The sequence below is a fragment of the Pygocentrus nattereri genome, chromosome 4 (assembly GCF_015220715.1).
Source record: "Pygocentrus nattereri isolate fPygNat1 chromosome 4, fPygNat1.pri, whole genome shotgun sequence".
Taxonomy (NCBI): domain Eukaryota; kingdom Metazoa; phylum Chordata; class Actinopteri; order Characiformes; family Serrasalmidae; genus Pygocentrus; species Pygocentrus nattereri.
This window is the reverse complement of record NC_051214.1, coordinates 35256327-35276323: the sequence shown is the minus strand read 5'-3', so window position 1 is coordinate 35276323 and position 19997 is coordinate 35256327. Positions and strand designations below refer to the sequence as shown.

At 38.2% G+C, this 19997-nt stretch overlaps 1 protein-coding gene across 4 annotated transcripts in view; it reads left to right on the top strand.

The window, feature by feature from the left end:
- LOC108411484 (MAM domain-containing glycosylphosphatidylinositol anchor protein 2-like) overlaps window positions 1-19997 on the top strand; it is a 241529-nt gene that overhangs the window by 132857 nt on the left and 88675 nt on the right. For 2 of the 4 annotated variants that reach the window (XM_017683068.2, XM_017683076.2), the window contains exons 4-6: window positions 485-681; window positions 11007-11139; window positions 11981-12250. In XM_017683068.2, the coding sequence (XP_017538557.1) occupies window positions 485-681; window positions 11007-11139; window positions 11981-12250 (600 nt within the window). Of the gene's footprint in view, window positions 1-484; window positions 682-11003; window positions 11140-11980; window positions 12251-19997 lie in introns of all 4 variants that reach the window. The other 2 variants (XM_037537992.1, XM_037537991.1) reach the window with 1 other exon arrangement.

The window sequence follows — 19997 nt, the reverse complement described above, 5'->3', positions numbered from 1 at the left end:
TTTAACATTTTTTCACAGTTTTAGGTTTAGAATCAGCTGTTAGTTGTGGTTTTTTAGTACAATTTTTAGTACAATTTTTAGTACAATTCGCTGCTTTCTAGTTTTATCAGTATATCACATACTATCTCAACATTTTTTGGAATTAGAGTTTGCATGTTGGGGTACGTCTAAAATGTGAGATGCTTTTTACACCCTTCCACGAAAAAGAACCTTAGTAAATCTGTGAATGTGCTGTAAATGGACTTGGTTTAGACTGTGTTATTACTTGATGATTTCCTTGTGTTAATTATAATTTCACACGTCCATGGATATACAATTATACTAACAATATAACACTAATTACATCCACCATGGTGGTTTGTTGTGAACCAGTTGATAATGGTTTATGCTGCTAAAATGTTTAGTTTGTTTTTGCCAAAGTCATTTTGTACACTGTGTTTTTCTGTAGTGTAAAACAGAAATGTGTGTTTTTATTTTTGCTCAGACTTGGATGACCCGGTAGTGACAGTCCATCAGAGTATAGGAGAAGCAAAAGAGCAGTTTTACTATGAGAGGACAGTCTTCCTCCGCTGTGTGGCCAACTCCAACCCTCCGGTCCGCTACAGCTGGCACAGGGGCCGGGACGTGTTGTCTCAAGGTTCTGACAAAGGTGTGGAGATCTACGAACCATTCTTCACACAGGTAAGAGAATTTTCCTGGCTAGTAAAGCTAAAGTTCAAAACTAAATTGTAGAATAGAGTGCATGTTCTTCCAGAGTCAGGTATAGGTGCAGGAGACAATACAAATGCTAAAATGTTTGAACACATTACAAAGGCTTTAGACATCTGTTGTAAAATGCACTATAAAATAAAATTGATTTGAATAAAAATAGAGAAAACGCAAAGGGTAAATGTCAGCACACAGATTGTTTGAGCTTCCACACTTTTTATTGGTGCAAGATTTCACTGTTTGCACACCAGTGAATTGGATACAGCAATAATGTAGTGGTTTCTTGATAGGTGAGTAGAATGTCTATTGTATAATTTGTGTATATCAATTTTGTCATGTAAAGCTGATTTAAAAAATGTGGGAAAAAGCGATATGAGTTCAATAAAATCTACACTCTTACAAAGATGGATCTTTAAGGGTTATTTAGAAAAGAAAATAGTACTATAAAGACCATTAACACCCAAAGAATCCTTTGCATGATTGAAGGGTTCTTTGCACCATGAAAGTTTCCTACAGAATGTACTGTAGATGGTTCTATATAGAAATGTTTTGAAAAGGGTTCTATGTAGCACCAAAAAGGGTTCTTCTATTGTTACGATGTCAAACTTGTAACAATAGAAGAACTCTTTTGGGTGCTGTATAGAACCACCTACAGCACATTCTCCATCAATCTAAAGAGCACTTTCATGATGCATCATTCATGATTCTTTATAGAACCATTGTTTTACTATAGAACCCTGAAAGAACCATCTTTTCAAATAATGTACTACAAATATTTGTAACACCATGAAAGTGACATTTGATTATTTTGCACAGGCCTAAGTGTAAAATTTCAAAAACTTCACCAAAAGAATGAATTGATTAAAGATTGCAATCTCATAGACTATTTGTTCTCAAAACTAATTTGTTGCATTGGAATGAGGCTGATGTTGTTTTTATAGTCCTCAAACCCAGCTTTATGATTTTCATCCCAATAACACACTTTGATTTTACTGCATTCCTACACAGCTGCCATAGATTAGCTATGGCAGTATTGTTGAATTGTGTTAGTGAATGTAGAAACAGGCTACAGGAAAAAGGAACTTTCAAAATGTTGCAATACATAAAGCAACATGAGTCATACAACTTGATGAACCAGAAACCATTACTATGTAGTCATGACCAAAATCAAAATCTAGCACAAAATCAGATATAATGCAAATATCTTTAATGTCATTTAATCTACTAATCGTAGATTTTCACTTTGTTTGTGTAATGAATTACATTTTGAGGAATAAAACATAAATAAAAATATATTTCACACTTTATTGCATAGCATTTTTTATTGCTCTTCTGATGAAACAAGTCAATATCAGGCCTTCAGCAACAGGTCAATATCAGGACCTCAACATTAATTCTGTTCTAAACATGGTTGCATGCTCTCATTATATCCAGCAATTAAAGACCACCTCGCGCTTCCTTTACACAGTGATAGTAAACATGGTAGCACACTGAACACTCCTATTCCACAAGGTGACACATTTTGCTAAGCATGGTCAGGAATGCTTTGTAGCTATTTTGGCACTAGATTTTAATGCATTAAAGAAGACAAAGGCAAAATCTCTGTGTACCAGACAGTGTGTTACATTTCATGCAGTCAAATTCGATGAAAATCAGCACCTCAAGTAGAGCCAGAGTACACAGCTTTAGTACATTATTCGTCATTAGCGTTTTACACTGCAGTAAGATTCAGCAGGAGGCAGCAGAACACAGATAATCAGGTAGAGATGAGTAGAGAAAGAGAGCGGCATGTCACGAACAGGCCAGTCAGAGCTTTCCCTGCATTCATTCTCACTGCTTTCAAACAGACACACTGAAACACCGAGGTGGCATTTCCAACCCAGCATGGGAATGGCGCTGGTAATTAGCCAAGAGGAGCATGTCGCTTCCATTCGGGGCCTCTCGCCTTTCTTCCCTCTCTGCCTCTGTCGCCTTCCCCGCTGAGAGTTTTTCCGAAAACAGAAAGATCAGGGGATGCATTCGAAGCCTTTTCTGCATTTGTTGTTTTTGTGTCTCTAAATGCCAGCTTACCATTTCACCCATGGGGGTGGCCAGAGGGGAGAAAGCCTAGCTGCGTTTACGCGTGTCGAGCTGGGGGTGGAAGGGAGGCCTTGATGTCACTGGGACCAAACCACAAATTCTGAAATCTTCTCTAGCTTTCAGTCAAACTGCTGGGTGTCATAATGGCAATGGCCGCGCTTATGATTCTCTCTCTGTGTAACACTCATCCTGAACCTCCACAGAGACCTGCACTGAGAAAAGTGGATTTACTTGATTGAAATGTGTACACCATTTCCACATGAGTACATCACCTAGTGTTGTCAGTGTTAACAAATTAAGAACATGTTAACACAATGTGTTAACACCAGTGGTAGTTCTACAGCTGCTCACATGCTGTTTCTATGACTTCTTCAGAAATAGCTTTTAAATGTCAAGTTCCATCCATGGTTTTCTTAGTTAAAGCAGTTATTTCTGTCTACTCTTATGCTGTAAATTTATTTCTTACTGAAGTATCATTAACAAAGAACACATCAATGATGTCAGCAATATCAGTAATTTCAGCAGGGGCAGCTAGTATAAGTGGGCTAGAGGGGCCCTCTCTTTCAGTGTAAAAGGGCATCAAAATAAGGTTCCAATTTTGGTATCCACAGTATTTTATTTTACACTGTTAAAAATGGTCACACTTTATTTGGATGGTCCCCTGTAGTTGATCTACAAATGCTTCAATCATTAACAAACTTTCTGGTGATACCGTTATCAACAACATTGTGGTAAGGGTGAGGTTAAGGAGTAGGTGCAGGCTTTGTCTTGAGGTTAGGGTTAGGTTTAGGGTTGAGGACAGATTAAATTAAACACTCATCTTTAAGTTTAGTTGCATTTATTAAATATTTAGTTTGATGTTACTTAAAGACATACTGAGCATCCACAAAAAGTGTTACCCAAAAAACAGAACAGAAGCTGATTCTTTTGGACTCCTGAGGACCAAAGAACAATAGCATCATCTGTGACTCTCAAATGTACTGTATCAAATATGTTGTATATTACACAGAGTAAGACGCACCCTAGAGTCGTTACCCATTTGAGCAAATCTTTGATGCTCTCAGTTCCTAGCTAAGCCCTTACACATTCAATACAGTCGGTACTCGTTGAGACAGGTAGGCCCGCTTCTACAATCTGATTGGTTGGGACACCCTCAAACTCTTTGCAACATAATTTTGCTTACACTTTCAAGTTGGAGTATGTAATTCTATGGCAATGTTTAATGCAGAAACATTCTTATTTGCTTTATAAGAAGTATGTATTCACCCAATTGTCAAAGTACACTGTTTTATATCTTATAAAGCTGAATTACTGCAATTAAGGCATGTGATTAATCACAATTCACTATTTTTATCTTTCAGTTTACTTACTTTTTCTGATAAGTTTGTGGAAGTGATATACACATGTGAATCAAGTAAAATCAACATGTCCTTTTTTTCATGTGTTCTTACTGCATTTCATTTTCCTGTTGTCTGTTTCTCTGTCTTTGTCACTTTCTGTCATTCTCCTTGTGTTTGTCCATTACACTCTCTTCCTCTCTCTCTCTCTCCCTCTCTCTCTCTCTCTCTCACTCTCTCTCTCTCTCTTTATCTCTATCTTTGATATGTCTCCGTCTCTATCTCCTCCGCTCAATCTTTTGACAAATGGATTTTTATTCCGGTCGAGTTCCCGTCAGGGCCTTGGCGGCTGCTTGCCAAAGACAACACGCACTCCGATATCAGCCCCAAACAGGCTGAGAGGTGACAGCGAGAGAGAGAGGCGCAACTGCTTTAATAGAATTATGTTGGTGGAGTTGGATGATCATGTGGAAATGAAAGCAGCGAATGATCTTACTTCTGAGGCCCAGCACGCCGCAGTCTGTCTGATATTCTAATCTGCGCTGATGAGTGGGGAGCCAGATCAAAGACGCGTCCCACAAACTCTGCCGCTTCCGCCTCTGTCTGCTTTGGATGTGGAGATACTCAAAACGTACAGCGAGTCAACTGGGCTATAGACCCCCCACCCTTCATCAACAGAAATCAGCAGTGCAGCACAATGCAATCCAGCCGGCAGTTATCATTTCATTTCTGTGAATTAAAATCCCAAATGCTGGCTTTGAAAGGAACTGTAGTGCTTTGCTCAGTCTTCAGTAAATGTTATCAGCGGCAGGCTGTCTGTAGCTGTAATTAGTGTTCTGCTCATGAGTGGTCGGGCTGATGTATTTGGGCCTGAAGGAGAGCATGTCTTAGCTGACTCACCGAGAGGACGTCATTAGCCTTGCACGCGGAATGGATCAGCACATATTTACTCACATGGTTCCTTCAGAGGGATAGTTAGCTGATTATACACATCAAATTCTATGTCGTCATCACTGGGAGAACATTTTTTGACGAAAGAATGATTTTATTGCACTCTGCGGGTCCACAATTTGGTAAAATTTTGACTTTTTGTAACGTCATCGAGTCAAATCAGTTCAGCTTTAAACTAGAAGAGGTGGGGCTGTAGGAGTTATTGTGTCCCAGGTTTTACTCAAGGGTGGTAAGTTCATAGGAACATGAGTCCCAAAAGGTATTTCAGAAAGGCTCACTGGCATACACATACACTGAGTGTGAGCAAGCTAGCTGCTATGGCTACTGATCTAGATGGGATTTACAAACATCTGGACAATAGCAGACCTGACATGACAAAACCTCTACAGACATCAGCAGCTGAGGAAGATCAATGGCTACCACTAGGGCTGCAAATTCAGCCCTGTAAAATGTCTGGACACTCAATCAGTGGCTTTATTTTTTGGGTAGCTGTGCTCACAATGCATTCTAAACCACATGTCAGTTCAGCTACAGAACCCAATCTTCTCAGTTATTGAGTTGTAGTGCTGTCTAGTGCCCAAACATGTCACCAACAGTGCATTTGTTTCTATAGTCTCTCTGCAATTGTTTCTGGCTGGCCTGAAACAATCATGGCTGGACTGGATAAACAAGAGCATTTAGAAATGGCTACCATATATAAATGTTTGAATTCAAGGATGTTTTGTGTTCAGGAATGTTTTTTTTTCTCCCTGGACAGAGAACAATTCAGGATAATTCAGGAAAGTCTCTTGAACTGAACTGAACTTTCTGAAATGAGTTTACTCAGTCAAAATCTGCTCTATCATCTCTTAGCAGCTTTTGATTTCAGTGGGATAAACATGTGGTGATCAATCAAAAGAAAAAGAAAAAAACGTAACTCATCCATTACATGCAGACTTCTATAGCGTTCAATACACGTAGTGTACATGGAAAGATGATCATATACCTAGACAGCCTGGAATATAGTCTTCTGCTGATAAAATTCAGCACCTAAGTTATAACAGTTAGCAGAAAAGCAGTCCAAGTTACTTTGTGTGTTAGTTTTTCAAGCAGTGTTTGAGATGGTTAGGTAGTATGTTAACACAACTTAAGATACAGGTTCCTTTTCCATTAACTTGTTATAAGGTTTAACTGGTAAGATAAAACAATATTTTTTTACAGTGCAGAGAACCGACTGTGTGCTTTAGCTAATCTGGTAACAGATTCATGGGGGAAAATATTTTATGTGATTTATTTAAAAAAAAATCATTAAAAATGTCTAAGTCAATAATGGTCTTTAGGAGGGCTGCAGAAAGAGATAAATAGTCCTGTGGAGTGAAAAACTGATTGCATATTCTCATATGTCAACATCTATCTTTGTGTATCATTTGGATATTTCAGGCTTAAATAGCCTGTAGCCACTGTAGAGTTCAGTGTGCCTTACAATTTCAGGCAAATCTCTTTGCTTTTGCTGTCTGACAGTCTGGCAAGATACAAAGGGTTGGTTAGTAGTTGACAATTATTAAGGACTGCAAATCTGCTCAGTTTTAAGTATTGTTTCTCACTCTGCACACCTGCGTTGAGTGTTGGCGTTTTATGGGAGCGTTTATGTATCAAGCTACCACAATGCGTAGTAGAAGTTGTTGTTTTCAAAAATAAAACTAATGGAGATTTTAGCACAAATAAACATGTGAAGTGGTGGGCCAATTTGAACCATTCTTGTATTCATCTTCCAGAAGCCTAAATTTTGGAATTGTATCAGTCAGAACAGGGGTGACACATCCTTTTAACACTATCTTACCTAACATATTGTCAGCAATACATTAAGAGACCTTCGATTTGTCCCCTTTAACTCATTAAAATCTGCCCTCAGAGTATGCATGTGGCATACATGAAATGTAGCCCAATGCAATTGAAGCTTTCTGTGCACTACTGTATTTTCTAACATTGCATTACTTAAGAAAACAAAGTGCAGGGCTGCTTTTATCTGCTTTGTTGCATCCATCCATCCATCCATTTTCTAAGCCGCTTCTCCGCCAGGGTCGCGGGGGGGTGCTGGAGCCTATCCCAGCAGTCTTCGGGCGGAAGGCAGGATACACCCTGGACAGGTCGCCAGTCCATCGCAGGGCAGACAGACAGACACAGACAGTCACTCACACCTAGGGGCAATTTAGCACGTTCAATTGGCCTGACTGCATGTCTTTGGACTGTGGGAGGAAACCGGAGAACCCGGAGGAAACCCTTTGTTGCATCATATTCTTCAATTTTCAAAATTTTCATCCAGCTTTGATAAATTAACCCCTTAATGTCCAGGACCCAAGGTTATATTACATACTTCTATAACCTAAGAATAGCTCAACCAGTTTGCATTGAAGTCCCGTAGTAAGTGAATAATAAATCAAGCCAAAGTTTATCTAGATAGCACTTTTTACAACAAGTACTGTCACAAAGCAGCTTACAGAAAATTCCAGGTCCAAGCCCCCATGAACAAGCCAATAATGACAGTGGCAATGAAAATCTCCCTAAAAACAAGAGGAAGAAACCTCAGCTACGATTGGTGCAGTACTCTGAAAAGTTGGAGTCTGCAGCAGCATCAGGAGAGTCAGTTCATGCAGGTGAGGTTTGAACAGCAATAATAAGCATTAGTATGTAATCAGCCTGGAATTTGAAGTGGGTAACTCAGCAGTACACCTTGGCGTTTTCCATTTTAACTAGAAGATAAGGCTTGTGCATCTATGTTATACATAGTAAAATATATCAGCTTGTAGAACTGGAGTTTTCTGTATTCTGTGTGTTCTAACACTGTGTCCTGTAAAAGAAGCACAAGGCTGCCCTTTATTGTTGGATGAACCGCAATCTCTTTGAGTTTCTGATAGTGCGCACACATTCAGAATGGAATTCAGATGGCTAAGGGTGTGCTATTGATTTGTTTCATCATAATAAAAGGCAAATGAAGTGTGAAGTACATTCCTCTGAATTTGCTTTCTTGCTCAAAATAAGTAATTTGTGACACTTTCTTTACATATCAAAATAAATGTGATAACAGAAAAAGTACATAATTAATAGAGAGGCATACAGTTCTCGCACAAAACTGCATAAACTCAGTCACTGGGGCAGAACAGGTTGTGGTTTCTGTAAATTAAATTGGTAAATATAATTGTACCATATTCTAAAGAATTTCTTTAAGTGTTTAAGTTGTTTTCTCACTTGACTCACTTGACAGGCTTTTATTTACTATTGTTGTTTTAAAAATTACATTTACGAAAAGGTACAAATATACATCATACACATGAAAAGTATGTTTTAAACTCATTAAAGGTATTGTTGGACCTTAAGGGTCTAAATATATATTTAATGGTACATTTACATTGTTTGTACCATGGGAGACAAAAAAGGACCAGCACAGAACTCTTTATTTTTCTGACAGTGGATAAAAACACAGAAATATCTGCTTTTTGTCTTAACATAAAGAGATTAATTGCTGTCTTGAGAGATTCTGCTGATAGTGGATACAACATGCTTTTGAAGAAATTGTTGACTTGGCATGTCCCAGTAATTTCTCTAGTGTCTTGTTGCTGGTAAATTGGCATCTATTCACTGTTGTTTCAGGACATTGGCACGAAGAATTTTATGAGCACCACAAAAACTCTAAGCTGGAGCCAAAGTGAAAGTGTGCCGAAGGAGTACTTCTTACTGAATGTTTCCACAGTAAATATTTTAACCAAAAAAAAAAGTATATATATATATATATATATAAATATAGGCATGTCACTTAACCAATTCTACATACTTTGTCAGTCCCCAGATTGATTAACTACTTTCAGCTTTTGAGTCTCTCAAAATGTTCAATCACGTACATGTAATTCATGATGACCCATGAGTATGAAGTATAAAAGGCCTGTGATGAATTCATTATGAGCCATTGTCATCTAGTGTGCAGTAAACTGTGAGAAAATTCCTTTCAAGTGGCAGTCATTAGGATAGTGTTTCTCAAGCCTTTCCTTGGGGCTTGGTGAACAGTCTACATTATTACTCTAACCTAGCCTCAACACACTAGAACCAAGCCATTAAAACATTGAATACCTGGTACAGGTGTACTGGGAGCTAATTTAAAGCATAAAATCTGGACTTGCTGTGTGGCCCTGAGGACAAGATTGAGGAACACTGCATTAGGACACAATTCGGTTCGCAATTCTTTTTGTGACTCTGGTTTGCGGTATTTTCTGGTTACACAATTGCGTAATTAGTTATGTAGCGAGTTTGATATACATTTGATTAACATTCTACAATAAAAGGTTTAAGTATACACTTCTGTCATTTTTTAAAGTATTTCAGTTTTTTTTCCCACTTTATATTCAGTGTCTCCAATAGCTGTGTTGTTACACAAAAGAATACATTCAACCACAGTGTAACTTCTGATGTATTCACTGTTTCAGCTGGATTATAGTGCATCTTACATAAATACATGAAATTTATGTTTTACTTATGTAATGACACAATTGCATCTTGATAGTAGCAACAGCATATTTTCTCTTATGTAATTCCGCATATGCAGTATGGTGAAGGTAATTACATTTCTATGAACTGTTATTTTTCTAGCAAGGGACACATAATATGACTAAAATTTAGAAAAGCTAGCATTTCTTGTGCATATTCAGTGTAAGTGCAGTGTACATAAGGACTGTAGGTAATTACATCCCTGATGCAAATAGAAAGGCCATGTTGGGGAAGGTTTTTCAATTACATGTGTTATTACATAAAAGAAACGATGACCTTATGACACAAGGTACACGTGTGTAAATACAGGAGTAAAAACTGAAGTTCAGACATTTTCATTTACTTAAGCTGTACTACTGTAATCTGTCTGTAACAGTAAACACATCACCACTAGTTTCATAGTTGTTGTATGTATTGTTAATGTGTAACTACTTAATTATGTATTGTTAATGTGTAACTACTTAATTATGTATTGTTAATGTGTAACTACTTAATGATTGTTTTTAGACACGTCATATAAAAAAGACAAATTGAAATATGAAAAAAGAATAGAATTGTAGATTTGAACCTGTTAATATAGAGTGTAATTAACACTTGCATTGTGTTGTTAATACCTAACTACACAGTTATTAGAGATGTAATATAAAGTGGGACCTCTTCTTTACATAGAAGTTTCCTGCCCTCAAAACAAGTCATCATAATTGCATGATAATCATGCAAATATATGTTCTATGCCATGTAATTATTTAATATTACTCCAAACATGGTCTTTAGAAAGAGAACTATACTGTTATTTTTAGCAAGCCAAACTTAATGCCTGATTTCCAAGCCTGGTAATCTCTTTTAAATGTTAATATTGAGCCCTGAATACCAGAATAATGTCACGTAATCTAAAGGTTATTTTCTGTTAATCCTTTAAAGCTGTCGCACACAACTTGGCTATTTCTGCCATTTAATATGCTCTTTTTTTATTGCACTTAAGTCATAGTCTTAGATTTAGTTTGTGCCACAAATGGAATGTAACGCATGAAATGTGAGTTACCCATCAGACATGTTTTACCTTTAGTCTGAATAAACAAGACATGTGCTTACCAAGCTTAAATTAACTTATTTAGGGGAAAAAAATCACAGTATATTCAACCATATAGGAAGCTGCATGCATCTTTAATGTAGTGATGGAAAACACGCATAGCACACAGAAGAGCATAGAAAGCTCATACTGTACACATTTGTGAACATGCTCCTGCTGTTACTCCTCGGTCAGCAGATTTATATGACAATCCATAAAATTCTTAGACTAGATCACTGATGAGATGTTCCTTTCAATAGGGTTAAATGTGATGGTGGTTTTAGAAGGTTTGGAGCACCAGGGCACACATTTGCAAACTGCTCTCTGCCTTTCGCTCTGAGCTGCAGGGGGAGACTAAAATCCTGAAGCTGAAGAACCTGAGGCCCAAGGACTACGCCAACTACAGTTGCATCGCCTCTGTACGCAATGTGTGCGGCATCCCTGACCGCAGGGTCATCTTCAGACTGACCAATAAAACAGGTCACACACTTTCACTATAAGATTTCATATATCAACCTTGGTCATGGACTACCCCTGCCCTCCACAGTATGCTGTTCTCCTTGCTCTAACGCACCTGATCCACCTTATTACTTCATTTATAAACCTTTTCAGAGCTGAATTGAATAGGTTAGAACAGTCAAAGCAATAAAATATGCATGGGAGTGGCATTCCAGGACCAAGATTTGAAACCGAGCACCAAAGCACTCAATTGTTTGGGCAAATGAATTTGCAGTAGGTCATGCATCATTGACATAATGGTATATAGGCTACTTTCACATATAGTTTGTTTTCTAAACTCCGCTTTGAGACTTGAAAATGGAAACACATCAATTAGCCAGTAATTGAAGTCAGTCAATAATAGCTAGCCTGAGCTTTATGTTTGTATTCTTTTCACAGTTAAACAAATTCATTACTCTCATCCTGCCTATTCTTGTGCAGACAGCTGTGACTTTTTTCATTAGCTATAATGGAAGGGCAGTACAGAAACTTAGCCTTTTACAATGCCGCTGAGAGCATCGAAAACGCATGTTCAAATACATCAGACAATACATGCAGGTGTGACAAATGCACTACATTGTTTGCATCCAACAAAAGATTCAAAGTAACTTCATGGAGGGGTTATGCACGGAATCCATTTACATTTGCAATTACATTTGCTGGACCTTTGAGAATTCATTTGTACCAGTTGGCAGTAAAAAGCAACAAAATAAGTGCATTTTTTACATGTGGTTAAATGAAGGTTTGGATTACTTTTGAGAGTGTTAAAACATCTGCGTTTGAGAATGCTGACTAAGCTGCTCATCTTCCTCACTATCTGCAGCTTCCCCGTCCATCAAGCTGCTAGTAGAGGATCCAATCGTGGTGAACCCTGGGCAGACGGTATCTTTGGTATGTATAGCTACGGGTGGCGAGCCCCCTCCCACCCTCACATGGAGCAGCACCTCAGAGAAGCTCCCTGAGAAGAGTGTGGTGAAGGATGGCACCCTCACACTGCCAGCCATCACCTCCGAGGATGCCGGCGTCTACAGTTGCATTGCCAGCAACAACGTAGGCAATCCAGCCAAGAAGTCTACCACAATCATCGTACGAGGTATACATACAGTTAACCCTACATTTCAACTCGGAATACACCAATCAGTCTTACGAACACAAGTTAAAAAAACACTAATAATTATCATGCTATCATGCTCATACCAAGCTAATACCAGGACACCATGTCATGATGTTTCTTTAACCATATGAGGTCTAGAATTATTATTACTGTCCTGATATGGTATTTAAATTTAATTCCAATGGCAAAATTGCTATGTAAGCATATCATAATGAGGCCCAACTTTATTGGGCCCCTTATTAAACACTGAGACAATTACTCAATAGTACTCCCAGAAAGATCTGTTTTCTAAACAGCAATACAGCCCTGTGTTTATCTCCCTCTTATTCTTTAATGCATCTTAACCATGCATTTTTGGTGTATCTTTCTAATTTTCTTGCCTATTTTAGAGGTTTACAGTTCCACCCTCTGGTTAGGACTTCCCCAAACACACAATACCGCCAGCATTAGGAAGCTAAAGGCAAACACAAGCTTCCTCCAAGTCATGTGAAGTGCCATTGCATCTTTTCAAACTGTCGCTAAAGCATTGTTATTGAACAGCTCAAAGTGCTTGAAGGAGAATGCTAACTGCCAATTCGGTTACATCAGCTAGGCATAGTGGAAAGAGAGTGAGGCCAATTATGCTCTCTTTGATTCCTGGCCATGGATGGCTGTAATATCACAGGGGATTGGTCTCCTGATGACAGAGCCAATCATTTAATGCACATTTTAATGCACAATTACTGTATTTTGCCAAATTCAATGTATTGGAGATGTACAAATGTGACTTGTGAAAAAATGTATGGCAACATTTTATGTTGTATGTTTTGTTTTTCCCAATATGTTTAAATCAGCAAATAAATAGAAACTGTGCATTAAATTAGAAGAAATTGCTATATTTAAGTGTCTTCCCTTTCACATAGAAAATAAACAAAATGTAATTTAACTAGGAGTGGTAAGCTTTGCATACAACTATATGCTTACAATCTTAGAGGTAGTCTACATTAAACATTTAGGCTTAGATTAGATTATTATACAGTCATTTTTTTCATTAAAATTGATTTTTGTATGGGAGAGGTGAGGGGCATTCTCTTTTTTGCATTGAAGCCCATATGATCCTAGTTACACCACTATACAATTCTATAACTACATAGTTAATTATAAAATTAATAACATTATCAAATATACATGTGATTAATTTACATTTCACATCAGCAGGTTCAAACCTGCACTTCTGAATTTTTTTCAGTCTATGAAGTCAAAATGGGGTCTTTTTCTCTTCTGCAAAACAAGGCCATATTTTAATCAAGATAAAATATCTCACAAATATGGCATCGGTTCACATTCTGTGCTTTCAAACAGAGTTCTCTGCTTATGTTAATGAATGAATATAATTGCATACTGCAGTTACATAACTGATTATTTTAATATTCTGTTTACATTCTGTTTCAACATGTTTGATGTGCACATTTTAATTTTGTCATTTATGTTGATGTTCAGAATTGACAACCATGATGAAATGTGTAACATGTATTGTTTGAACATTCAGAATCTGCATTTTTCACAGAATTTCCCCCCAATTGTCTTAATGAGCTCTGAGTGAGAAATAATATCCAATTACAACATACTGTTCTAGTTGCTAATGACAACCGTGGCTTCTAATGTTGAACTCAGGCTCTTAGTTAAAAAGATACCCATCCCACTTAGAGATAAACTAAGAAAAGGTTGAAAAACACACTCAAACACAAAAAATTAAATATATGATGAATGAGCCCGGTTGCCTCCTGTTACCTCAGGCTAATACCAGGATAATGTCAGGCCGTTCTATACATTCTTCTTCATTTGAATTATGACACATCCTATGTCATCTATGTTAGAGGATATCAAATAAGCATACCTAAAAACAAGATCAATCACAGGGCACCAGGTTAGAAATGCAATTTTAATGAGCTAAGTTGTTAATTGCTAAGCTCATCGAGTAAATGTACAGGCCCAGTTCTTGCTAGTGCATTCACATTTCATGCAACAAAAAGGCAAGAATGTTTTCTCAAAGGGTAGTATAAGAGAGTAAATTGTGGTTTTGGCTGTTTTTCAGATAAACTATGACCAGAACTACCAGTTATATATAAAATTTCATCATATTGTACTATATTTGAGTACTTCACTCATTCATTATTCCTTTTAGCTATGAAAACTTTACCATTTAATGCTATTCCTGTGCCCTGACACACTACTCAATCTTTAGCTCAGCTAGTCAGAACGATTGGATTACTGTGGTGCTCTGCTGAGATTGTCAGTCAGAATGACTATCAAATCTTGCATAAAATAAGGGAATGGAAGGTCATATGTGGCACTGGGGATTACACTGCATCTTAGCGTGTGATATGCATTCCACATTCTGTACCATAGCTTTCATTTGCCTGGGAAGGGCAAAGCCTGTGGCACATTACTGTGTAAGTACTTATTAAATGGCCAATTACAGCGATTAAGAGAAGGCAGTCAGGCTAATCACTAAACTTGGAACTTCTGCCATTAGTCAAGAAGTAGTGTATGAATCTCCTCACGCAAGGTAGGGAAGAAAACCTAAGCAGCCCTTACTGCTTAATGCTAGAAGCAAGCAATTCTAGGCTGACAAGGTCTATGCTGGAGAGCAGATGTAATAAGCCTTTTGCACTAGTTTAATGCACAGATAGATGCATTCTGCCAGTGTAACTTACTTACCTGGAAGGTTTGAATCTCCCATAAATATATGCATTGTGGAAATCTTAGGAAGACTGCGCAAAATGAGTGAACATTGGAAGTAGAGTTGCTTACATATTCCATTTGATTAATCAAAGATTGTCCAACTCACATGGTTTTGCATGAAATTTTCTCCACCTCTTAAAGTGACTCAAATGATAAATAGTCATCTGTTGCAAACATGTCTGCTTGCCTCCTACAGTGGTATTGCAGTAGTATACCTTCTATATAAGCAACTAACAGTACAGATTTGTTGAGTTCTGTTGGGATTCCCATTAATTGCGTGATATATTTGCATAATGCCTACTGGGTATTGTGGTGAGAGAACATTAGTTGAAATCAGAAAAACAACACCAAACAGTACTTTTTCTCAATTTGTCAACTGATTAGCCTGATTGTAGTGTGCTGCACAATACTACATAACATAACAAACATGTTACATGCTAGTTGTAGTCCAGAATGCCTCCTTATTAAGTGAAATCTTTATCGCATTATGAAAATCATTAAATAAGTAAAAATATTATGGCATTTTAACTTCTGTTAAAAGTGCTTACATGAAACAATGCTAATTTTTGTTTGATGTTGATAGAACGAGTAAAAACAGAAATAGTTTAATATTAATATTCATGATATAAAATATAAAAATCATGTTTACGCATATGTAAAAGTATGAATGGGGCTTTCATTTTTAGCATTTTTTGGCATTTAAACTGAAATGTTTAGATATTTTTCTAATCTGATTTTGTGTTTTGTGTGGGTTCTTTTTGGGCACAATACACTGGTACAGTATGTCAAAGTGGAAAAAAATGTTAGGTCGTATAGATGTTGTGCACTGGCATGGTGAACAGCCAAAATAATCTGATTCCCAAGGATTAAATTGCTTTTGTGCCATCTCTTTTCAAAGATAATTAAATTACTAGTAACCATAATTGCCTATGTTAAAAGATGATGCTAGCTAGGAGAGAGGAGCAGAGTAGCTTGGATAGCATGAAAACAGTTCTACTCAGCACAGAACCGATTTGATTCTGACTAACTGAAGCTAGACTGACGAGTTTAGATGGTGACTCAAAGGGAGTGACATTGAGCGAATGTTGTTGGAGGGAAAGAAAGAAGAAATGAAACCTATTCCATTATGTTTGGATCTAAACGTTGTTCTTGATTCCAAGTGTTTCCCTGCTGATACAAATGTAGACAAAAACAAATTTATGCCAAATTTATGCAAATTTAAGCTGAATAAATGGTGTTGAAGTGATAAAAAGCTGGAATTAAACCTGTTTAGTAGTGTTTAGTGGTGCAGCATGTTAGCTAAGCTAACAGTAGTTTTAGCTGGCACAGCACAGTATGTTGTTCAAATTACACAGAATTTAGAAATTAAAGACTGTTCATGAACGCAAATCTAGTGACTTGTGTTGGAGTGCCATCTGGAATTAAATCTGTTTTCTGGTGGTTGTTAGTTGTCACAGAATTACTATTGTGTATAGTTTTTCTTGGATATTTCCCAATCCTGATTTAGCAGCACATCAGATGGTAAAAGAAACTATGACCACAGCACTATAGCCTTTGGAATTATTTGGCACCACAGTGGAAAAGAGGCCTTTAAGTCAACAGAACTTGTGAAGCAATTAAGTGCTTCATTTTAGATGGGAATGCATGTTGGCCATCTTTCAATCTTTCCATCTCTGACTAATTGTATTTTGCTAACTGTTTTCTGGCAAATCTTGCAGACAGTTTCATGTGAATGGGCAGAATGTGTTTAATTGATTGTTTTTTAGATAGACGTGGATCAGATATTTGACATAGTTATGAAATACTATCATTATTTTTGTATTCCACATTATAACTAATTACCATTATACCGTGAAACTCTAGTGCATTGTTAACTATGTCTCTAATAAACTAAAAACTGAATGTTAATTTCAATTGTATTGCAAGTGCACATTGCAACAGTATCAAGGCACATTTTGCATTGCACTAACATATGCCATGTTTACAAGCTTTTAAATATATTCATTTCAGTATGAGCTGTGTGTGTGGGACAGCACACGTGTGCTTTTTTGTAGGCCTGGAGTGTGTTGTGTGTGGGTGTGTGTTGCAGTGAGCTTGCATATGTGTATGTGCATGTGTGTGCTCATCTCTTTCTCTTGTTGTTTATCACGGCAGTCCTTGAAAAGCCCTCTCCGGGCGGTCCTGCCAAAAGGCCTGTCTGTGTTTGGGCAGATTTCGCCTCAGCAGATGGTGGCTTTTCTGTCCACACTTCCCGACAGCCTGGGATGACTTTCAGCTTGGCCCTCTCTTCCACCATCCCTGCATGCTTCTGGCTCACAGAGGCCCTCCATCATGATCCTTCCTTTGGATGAGAAGAGAGAGCCTCCTCTCCAAAATGCAGGTCAATTTTTGGTGCAATTTTAGGCTGGGGGAGGACACCTCAGACAGCCATGTTTGGCTTCATCTTCTCCATTCTCACTCTGTCTCTCTAGTAAGATCAGCCCAAGCAGTGAAAAAGCAGCCAGCCTCAGTGGTCCTCTGAAGCAATCAGTTACTGCGGCAGCCACCATTTTTCTTCTTGTGCAATTCAAAAGTTTCGGAAGATCCATATGACATGAGATCCGAAACCCATCCCTTCTGTCTACTGAAATGGAATGCTTTGGCAGAGATCCCTTCCTTATTTGAATTGTGTTTCCCTTGCACTTTTCTGAAGTGGTGTGGGTTTTCTCCTGTGTGCCCGAGTGCTCGGAAATGAGCCACACATTTGGTATCAAAGATTCTGTATCAAACTAACGTTCCGCTTGCATCTTGCGCAAAAATTCCTTGAGGAGACTCCAGACAACGCAAGGTATGCATTTTACAAATGGAATATCAGCCATTCAAGTCAGATAAAACACATCGATGGTCTCTTGTTCATCATGATGAAGGGGGCCACCGCTTTTATTCATGGAAGAGAGTGTAACCGGTGCCTCCAGCTGCACATATTTGGGTTGTGAGCAAACGGAAAGAACAAAGAACAAAGCCAATTTTTCTCTCGTCATGCAGTTTGTTAGAAGCTTTGCGTCCAGCTTGTAAATCAACATATGAATAGCAACCATCAAATTTGCTTTGGAATAGGCTTTGGGCCTGAGCTTGCGTGCTTTTCCATCTGTAAAGATCCACCGAAATGGCATGGGCAGCGTGGGCAGATTGGACACACGTCTGGTGCTTTCAGGGTCGCGTGATGTGATGTGGGTGTCTCCATTGCCTGGAGAGCATGCCAGGACTTGTCTGTGATGAGCGATAAGGAGGCCAGTGACAGAGTAGATGACACTTAAGTATTCCTGTCAAAAGAGAGAGAGAGAAAGAGAGAGCGAGAGAAGAGCAAGACAAAATCTCTCCATCTCTCCTCTCTTTTCCACTCTTTCTCTCTCTCTTTGTATCTCTTTTTTTTTTCATTCATCTATCCTTGACTAAAGTCACCAGTCAGGTAGAGACAGCCATCTGTCCCTGTGAAGCATGCTAAGCTGTACATGCTGATAATCTAGGGGGAACCCAGGGGTCAATTCACAAAAGCTTCTGTTAAAAGCTGCAAGGTCAGGTGAAGAGACTGTCTCTGCCAGAGCTATTATAACAGAGAAAGAATGTGTGTGTGTGTGTGTGGAAATTAATAGTGGTGCAATAGCATGACACTAAAATGTTAAGGGCCAATGAATGGAATAATAATAAGGGTCTATGTTCATCTCTATGAATGCTGGGAGGTAGGAGTACAGTTTAGACTTATCCTACAGGCCACATCTCTGCTACAAGCCACTGGGCTGTGTTAATGAGAACCATCCATCAGACACCAAGTACTTAAATGTCTGCCACATAAACTGCATTATGTACATGAGCTTAGATAAACAATGCATTTGCATGCGCTCAGAGAATACGATTTTTCTTATTTAATCACATCCTTTGTATCCTGAACCATAGGTGGTTCTCTCCAGGCGGCTGAGTTTAAAAGCATTTTCTGCAGATTCAGCACTGACTCGTGGTATTTTGCAGATCTGAGCTTCTACGACAGGAGCAGCCAGGGCAATGAAAGGAACTCTACCCAGCAAAAGCCATATCATCAATAATACATACAGAATATGTGTTTGTGTTATGTTAACTCTTATTTCCTGCCTTGATGCATGTGCTATGTGGATGCTTTTAAAGCTGGCTCCTCTGCTTGTAGACCAGGCTTCTGACTTGTACCATTTCAATGGGGTGCTAAAATTTTTGCTATTGTAGGCTTTTCATACTACCTAATAAACCACTTACCCGTTACGGTGGTTCACAGCCTACTTCTGCAGCTGGAGTCTCAGCTGTGGTGAAGTCTTCCCAACCTAAACATGCTGCACTCTCATAAAATATGAATGAACTGGGGAAATGATGTAACATCTTGGCAGCAAGAGCATTTGAATGTACCAAATGGGAAAATGCTGTTTTTTCCCAATGTGTTCTTGGAAGTTTAATGCACTAGGATGACTTCTTGTGTTGGAGGGCAGGAGGTGGTAACGTCTGTCACCTGATAGAGATCCTCTGCCCTTTGCTCTGGAGTGAGAACGTTCACTTTGATCTGCCCACGCTTTGAAGTTGACCGACACTAGACCAACAATGCATCCAGTGTCCACTCAGAATTCAGCCACTTCAGAAAACTGAGGAGGTTGCGTCATCAGCTATTCTGAGCTCTGTTTGTACAATAGAAATAAGTATACCAGTCACCTATTTCACCCTCACATGGTTTTGATTCCTTTGCATTTGATCAGATAATGTACTGAGATGCAGGTGTTGAAATCTTCAGCAGCATAAGTACAGTTGATTGCAAATATTTGGGCACCCTTGGTCAAGTGAAAACTTCCTCAATAGAGAACACTTTTCTGCACACTGTAGAGCACAATTCCTGTTTATTTGCTGAATTTAACATATTGGAAAAAGAAAACATAAAAATTAAACGTTTCATAACTTTTGCACAGGTCACATTTTATGTTTTATTCTTCTTCAAATATGTTAGTCAATC